General features: G+C 42.6%; 2 protein-coding genes across 2 annotated transcripts in view; one reads left to right on the top strand and one right to left on the bottom strand.

Annotated features, from left to right (window-relative positions):
* Window positions 1–4,132, bottom strand: cldn11a (claudin 11a). Its single transcript, XM_034857939.1, has 3 exons — window positions 3,686–4,132; window positions 3,256–3,420; window positions 1–1,516 (listed from the first exon to the last, which is right to left on the bottom strand). Exons 1-3 carry the CDS (start codon window positions 3,909–3,911, stop codon window positions 1,251–1,253), a joined length of 657 nt encoding a protein of 218 aa, XP_034713830.1. The 5' UTR covers window positions 3,912–4,132; the 3' UTR covers window positions 1–1,250.
* Window positions 4,133–5,139: 1,007 nt separating this feature from the next.
* The window catches only part of grin3ba (glutamate receptor, ionotropic, N-methyl-D-aspartate 3Ba), a 108,232-nt gene continuing 105,753 nt past the window's right edge, over window positions 5,140–7,618 (top strand). Inside the window, exon 1 of the mRNA XM_034858879.1 lies at window positions 5,140–5,386. Coding sequence (XP_034714770.1) covers window positions 5,324–5,386 — 63 coding nt within the window. The 5' untranslated portion in view covers window positions 5,140–5,323. The remainder of the gene's footprint in view (window positions 5,387–7,618) is intronic.

Genomic DNA, 7,618 nt, shown 5'->3' with positions numbered 1-7,618 from the left:
GTCCACGCTTTTGTGGAACATATTTTCAGCTACAGACCTGTTCTACAGCATGTAAAGAAGATGTTTGATGGAAATGGATAATTCCACAGTTATAGGATAAACTGCCATTTTGTTGTTGTTTTTTTGTTATTATTATTCAAATAAAGTAGAAGCAACATTTAGTTAGTTAGTCACATAAAAATGTTTAAGGTTTAGATTAGGAAATAGTACTCAGAGGAGGGAGAATATTTAGATTTTTTGCCAAGTCAGAGCACATACTTAGGCTCCATTACAGACTGGCACACTGCTGGCTAAAAAGCTCCCCTGTGAAATGTATGTTCCCATTATATTACATTCATCCTGCAGTGGAAAACAGGGCTGTGCTTTTTAATCAAGCCTAAGAGGAGTTGTACAATAACGTCAAAGAAAAACCAATGAGCATAAACAAAGTAAATGAACACATTACCAATTCCAAACATAATACTGTCATACCCTGCTCTTATCAAAAATACAGATCATGATTTGAAATGATTTCAAGGAAAAACATTTACACATAAGATTTTATAGAAGCATCTAAATAGAAAAATAGATGAAATATAGAAGCTCAATAGAGCTGTCCCCTCTTGGTCGACAAATCGGTTGTTTTGGTCACAGTTGACTAAGATTTCTTTAGTCATTTAGTAATTTTTAAAGCTCTTTCATGCTAAGAGACTCATTTTCAAGATACGTAGGAGCACATCTCAGGTACATACAGATTTAAAGTGGTGCTCCTGCATGATTCTTTGTGGAGAAACTCGGTTTTACAGATCTGTCAATTAAATCAACTAGTTGATAACATCGTGAGTGTAAGTTGGCTGAGAATGTTGAGGACAGCCCCAAAGATCAATCTCTAAGTCCACAAGACCTCAGGCAGCTGTGCAGGGCAGTTACTCAGGAGCTTGCACAATTATGTAACAGCTGGGAGAGTCCACACCACGCCCAACATGAGGAGGCTGGAAGATGAGCTCTGTGACACAAAAACAATCCAAAAACGAAAAAAGAGCTCCAACAAAAACAGTCTGGTGTTTGGTTTTGTGAATGTCTCTTTTATGTATGTTTGTGTGTTCGTTCAAGAATTTGTGTATTTTTCTTGAACATGAATGAGTGTGTTTATTTGTCTCCTTCTCTTCCAGTATAGGTTTGAATGTAACTGTGATTGTGTATGTGTGTGCTAGTGTATATGTCTCTATATACAAACTACAGTCCCTTTCACATCCACTCTCTCTCCGCTCTCAGACGTGGGCGCTCTTAGCATGATTGGTGGAAGGGGCTGCTGGCGGGTTGCCACCACCCTGTTTGGAGTAGTAGAAACGATTGTTTTCCTGGTAGGAGCGAGATGAGGAGGACTCTGAGGAGCAGCAGGTAAGAATGCACCCGCCCAGCAGGGAGAAGATAGTCCCCACCCATCCAGTGTAGAGGGAGAAGCCGAATGACATGAGGCCATGCTCCTTGTGAGCGCCGAAGGGAAACCAGACTGTAGACACCATGCCGCATGTGGCTGAGGAAAAACAGACAGAGAAATAGTTAAAATGGGGAATACAATTGGTGCCTCCGAAAGACACACACACAGTACAAAGGTTACTTCGGGGAAAAAAAGACTGGGAATTAAATTGGGAATGCAAAATGATGCTGCTGATTATAAAAAACCTTGTGTATTACCACAAAGCTTTAAATTAGAAATTGCTAGTTACATAATAAAACTGGGGATGCAAAATTTAGCAAATAGAAGCAACTCATGCACACGCACAAGCTCAATTAAAAACCTGTGTAAAACCTTGAATTAAAAAAAGTGTAACTAAATTGGGAATGCAAATATTTTCCAGCTTATCATAAAACAAAACTAGGGAGGCAAAATGGTGCACATAAATCCTACCTACACGCATACATTCTGTATCATCACTGTACCGAGGAGTGCCCAAAAGGCCAAAGACCAGTCAGTAAAACGTAATTAAACTCGGGATGCAAAATGGCGCAGCTGAAAGCAACAATTCTGAACAAGCATGACCAAGGCTAAGATAGATGAATGGCTGAATGCTGGTGTGGGTATACAGTAACTGTGGAACTATTTTAGTTTTGTTTTCATTTATTCGTCAAAGAGGAAAGAAGGGTGTAAAGATGAAAGAACATTTGCAACAATATTAGTAAGCAGCAAGATCTAATGGTGTTATGTAACTATAAAAGAGAGGCCTGTAGACAAATATTAAAATCCCTATACAGCTGACAAGAACACATTTGGTATATGTTGGATGTGTGCCAGTATGCACAACTGCATGAAATCCTTTTAGCACCAAAATCATTTGAATATACTGCTTTAGAAAGGGCAATAACCAAATGTACAAATAATTTGTGAAGTGGAAGCTTCCACCTCATGCTTCAGAGTAAACAGACGACAAAAATAATTCAAGTTGGACTCTGCTGGGACGACTTTGCTGCCAGTATGGAGGCAGTGATCAGCACTTTTTATTTTGCTGTGCAACAAGCATACCCCCCCCCCCCCCCCCCCCCCCCCCCCCCCCCCCCCCCCCCCCCCACACACACACACACACACACACACATACACGCACATACATCATCCCTATGTAAAAGAGTTCCTAGTGACAAAATAGAAAATCTAATAACTAAGGCAGGGCTTCAACTTCTTCTGATGGATGTATTGGTAATGTTTGTGAGTCAGGGATGCACGACACATGCTGGGAATTCTTTTGCTATTGCAAACGTGGGAAGTGGAAAAGTGAAAGGACGGACACAGGTGTTAGCATTTCATTTGAGGCAAACAGGCGTTGGAAAAATGCTGCAGCGAGAGTCAAATATGTATAAGCACAGTAAACTGGACAATTGAGGGAGTGAGTTTCCATGTGGTTCAGGACAAAGGCAGGGTGTGGATGAGAGTAGGTGGAGGAGAGGAATGGGATGGAATCCGGGGGAAGGGTTCAACGGAACAGGAACATATAATGTGTGTGTGTTTGTGTATCTGTGTGTGTGTGTATCTGTGTGCATATGTGGGAACCCAAGGGAGGAACACAGTCATATTCAACATCCTGTGCTCTCAGCAGCTTGTGAGCATTGGATGTGGGGTTAAAGGAGATCACGGTGAGGAAGGTTGGAAGGGATCTCGGTCCGTGCATCTATTTGACATGCTTTGGTTTATTGGACATTTTGTCTGACCATGACATTAGGCATTTGTCCACTAATTCATAGTTGCATTGTGTGAACAAAAAGTAAAGTAGAGTCTCTTACCGACGATGAGTATGAGCACTCCCCCCAGGATGGTGCGTTTGTTCTTGGAGCCCTGGGGTTCACTGCCGAGGCTGATGCAGGGCATGGACATAAGGACCATTCCCACTGCTGGGAGACCCAGGATCGAACCTGTGATCATCAGGGCACGTGTCGTCTGGATGTAGGCTATGGAAACACAAATGAAACATATATGATATTTCTGATTAACAAAGAGAAAGCTTTTCATCACAAGGTTAAGCTTATGGGTATTCTTTTTTTTTAATAAAAGGGGGAATAAATAAAAACTGTGCTTAGAACAAATGGTGGAAATAACATACTGTAAATAAATTGCATAATAATCAGGTGAGACAAAAAGAACAAGCCTAAATGTGTCTAAATGTATACAACCACAGTGCTGTTGCAGGGATGCATAGAACAGAGCAGTATCTACCTGGCAGGTCCAGGATCTGCGTTAGGGAGACGCAGTGGTAGAGTCCTGTGGAGATGACACAGTCCGCCCAGGGTCCCTTGGCTCCCAGCTCGTCCATCTTCTTGCATGTGTTCAAACCGTATTTACACATAAGCACCCAGTCATTGGTGGCGGTCGCGATCACGATGCCCAGCCAGCCAAGGCAGCTGATGAGAAAGCCGCTCAGTTGAAGACACGAGTTCGCCATGGCGCAAACTGTGCGTAAAGACCACTTGTCCCGGGTTCAGAAACCGTTAAGAAACTTTCAAATAACAATTGTGAGTGCTTAACAACATCAACCGACTCTAATAATAGAACTGGTATTCCATACAAATTAATCCAGTGTTATGGTTTAATTTCCCCTTGCAATTCAGTAAGTCCATCAATTGAGCTGCGTGGAGCACTTCAAAGCATTCACAGCATCAGAGGTTTTATAGGGAAAAGTTCAGTAAGGGAAAAAACTACTCTAAGAGTGTCAACCAATCAGAATCTTAGAGACGAAAAAAGTTTAAAAAAGGGAGAAAACAACACACCCCACTTGTATTGTCTCTCCAAAAAGGTTGGTTTGCACTGCCCCTTCTTTAAATCCAGTGATACAAAACAGCCTGTGCAGCGTTGACTGACTGACATGAGAAAATGTTCTAAAGACATCTGCTGCCATCTACTGGCCACATTGCACTTCCAAGTTCCTACCACAGGTGCATTTTACCTGCAAAATATCTAATTTTAACACAGCACTTGTGGGTGGAGTGGTGAGAGAATTTGGCAGAGGTGGAAGTCAAGAATTACATTTGCTCTCGTTACTGTACCAAAGTGGTGTTTGCCGTAGCCTACATGTAGGCTACTTCTTTGAGTAGCCGATTTATAAAGGAAAAATAATTCAGAAATTAGTCATTGTTAAAGTTTCCTATTTGTTGCCTCAAGTATTGTAGTCCTACCTGGCCACATTTCAAGTCTCATCCTTTACAGAGTCAAACCAGCAGTCACATGAATGCTTTTTCCCTGATAAAACAGAATGCTCCCTGTAGTGCGTCCATGGAATGACGATGGAAGAAGCTGCTGGTGTTTGTGTGTGTGTGTGTGTGTGTGTGTGTGTGTGTGTATGTGTGTGTGTGTGTGTGTGTGTGTGTGTGTGTGTGTGTGTGCACGCGTGCTTGCGTCTGTGTGCGGGCGCGTGTGCGTGTGCGTGTGCGTGCGTGCGTGCGTAAAAACAGCACAAAAATGCAATTCCATTAAGAATGAAATAATTATGGGATAGCTTCATTGTATTTTTGGCATGGGTGGAAAAAAGGGTCGCATCTATCTAATGTGTATAATCACTGATGTAATGCACGACCCGGGCGGCTCGCTCAGTGACTTAAACCAAGCGCACCCACAAAGTTGGGAACAGGTGCTGTATGTGGCAAAATGCTAAACGCTAAAACGCACATAGTGGATCCTCCACCGCGGATTTCTTCATGTGCTCGGGACCTTGTTTCGTCAGTGAGATGTGTGGGGACTGTGTGTTTGGGACATTAGTCCCTGATGGGACTGCAGAGCCTCATTTAACTGAAAAAGGTGAGAAACTGAGCAGCACAGTGACACCTGAGAGGCGGAGTGGAACATATGCTTTGTGAATGAATGAGAGAAGTTGAAGCTGGGACAGGTTGTGGAGGACTCTGCGATGCACAACACTCCAGACAAGTGAGTACAACAACACACACGGATGTAACTTAAAACTTGTGTCTGCAGCTCTTTTTTGTTTATTCTTGGTCATTTGTGTGTTGGCCTATTTGTTTGGGGTTTGTACTCTTTCTGTTTAATTCTTGGAAGGCTATGTTGAGGAAGTTGGTTGTTTTTCCCTCTAATTGCTACACCTTTGAATGCTCAGGCTTCAAGTGTTCTGTCATCCTATTTCTAGCCTGCTCTGTTATTTTGCTGCTCCCTAAATCCAAATGTTATCACTCTGTAGCCGACCTCCAACATGTCAACAGAGGGCGACATAGCACAGCAGTGATCTACAGTTGTCATTCAGGTGTTGTAGGGCAGAGTGTTTCCTTCCTCCTGTCCTTGCTGGATGGAGTTAAGCAAGTCCTCCATCACTCAGATCACAGCACCAGCATAGCAATCAGTCTGAGAGGAAGACCGAGACAGACGGAGACACTTCGGATGGTTCCACAAGGTCACTGTCTGTATGTTTAACCCAGTTGTTCCTCTCATGATCGCCCCGTTGGTCTTGTTTCCTGTTGTCTGTCTGCTCAGGAGGTAATGTGTACACTGCCTGGGGAAAAAGTGACACATTTTTTGATTAAATATGATTGAAAAAGGTATGTTTAGCTTTGTCATGTGGACATAAACAAATCTAGACGAGAATAGCATATTTATGAAGGCAATATTCATCTGAATGTATCCATCAGATATTTCAGGTTATTGCAATTTGCTTGGAGTAACTGCAATTTTTCACTTGAGTAGTAGTGTATCCAAACAGTATTGCCTTAGCTATCAAAATAGTTGGCTGCATATATATATATATATATATATATATATATATATATATATATATATATATATATATATATATTTTCATCCAGCTGCAATGAGCAGGAAAGAAAATTAAAAAAAATCCAAAAGACTACAATGTATCAGCTGAAAAACTAAAGTTGCAATCAGCAGTTTTTTGGCCTCTGGTTGAATACTGTACATGCTCAATAAATCCTGCAGCTGCATGATCAAATATGGCTTTATCTGTGGTCCGGTTGAAGGAGGCATTGACTTCAATTTAGTTTTGTTATGTTTTAAAAGAGACTACAAGTTGTCTTAAAACCAAATTTACGCTTTTTTAAAAACTTTTTTGACAGAAGATGAGTTTTTATTCAAGTCAGCTGCTAAGATGGAGAGCTGCAGGGACTTGAGGGAGTTTAGGCAATTAGAAAGCTCTAACACACGATGTACAAGCCCCTGATGGGGCTCTGGCTGGCCCTCCAGCCCTTACACCAGCCCCAGCTGACACTCCAGAATGATGATCATTATCTGTCTTTTTGTGGTCATTGCCGATGGCTAAGCTTTCACTGAGAATCGTGTGTACTGTTTATTCATGTATGCATGCATGCGGCGTGTGTGTTAAGTGTCACAAAACAACAGACCAACACAAATTCAGGCAGACAACTGTTGTATGTCGACTTGCCGTGGAGACACTGTCTGTATGTGTGTCACATCTGGGGTGAAGTGGTGACATCCAAACACATTATAGATCATTGGGGTAAGTGGTTTGAGCCAGTCAGCCATGTAAATAGTCAGTGTTACACTTCATCTCTCCCACCATTACTTCGTATATCATTCATATATCTCTTTCTATCCTTGCAACCTTTCTCACTCTCACACGTAATAGAGTTGTCTGTCTGCTCAGATTTGAGAAACCAAATCAAAGACATTAAGAGCGAGATAGTGAGTGAATGAATCTGTGTGCATGAGGGTGGAAAAGCGAGAGTCAAAAGACGTAGGCTGAGCATGGCATATCTCACTATGATTCCTAGAGCAGTTTGTCTGATACAAGATGAGTGAGGCGGCAAAGGAATGGGAATATTATGCTAATGGGCTGAGGATTGCAACAGTGACGCTGACGTAGAGGGATGATGGGATTTTCGCCCTCCTGGGGAAGGAAAGAGGGGGTGGCGCTGCATGTAGACTGCGTGTGTCTGTGTGGGTTGATGGGGGCATCTAAACACGGAGGGAAGTTTAAAACCTTGTGGCGCAGGGGGGCGAGGAACCACAGCAGGGTAACTCCTCTCCCTCCCCACCTTCATGCTGTCAGAACTGTCAGTCAGGCACTTGAAAGAGATGGGGAGCAATGACAGACTCTTTGTCACGGCAAAGCAAGACTAGTGGTTCAGTTCAGAGGCGGGGGGTGCAGTTGGAAATGAATGAGTTATGAGCGGG

Source organism: Etheostoma cragini, chromosome 20 (genome assembly GCF_013103735.1).
Source record: "Etheostoma cragini isolate CJK2018 chromosome 20, CSU_Ecrag_1.0, whole genome shotgun sequence".
NCBI classification, from domain to species: Eukaryota; Metazoa; Chordata; class Actinopteri; order Perciformes; family Percidae; genus Etheostoma; species Etheostoma cragini.
Note: the sequence above shows the minus strand (reverse complement) of the source record. Positions and strands in the feature narration are given on the sequence as shown.

Bases quoted from the DNA above. Each gene is read 5' to 3' on its own strand.
- cldn11a (XM_034857939.1), bottom strand. From the start codon at position 3,911: ATGGCGAACTCGTGTCTTCAACTGAGCGGCTTTCTCATCAGCTGCCTT. The intron at 3,421-3,685 runs GTAGATACTGCT...GTGTTTCCATAG, and splicing joins GCAGATCCTGGACCTGCCAG to CCTACATCCAGACGACACGT. The intron at 1,517-3,255 runs GTAAGAGACTCT...GTTTTTCCTCAG, and splicing joins AGTGCTCATACTCATCGTCG to CCACATGCGGCATGGTGTCT.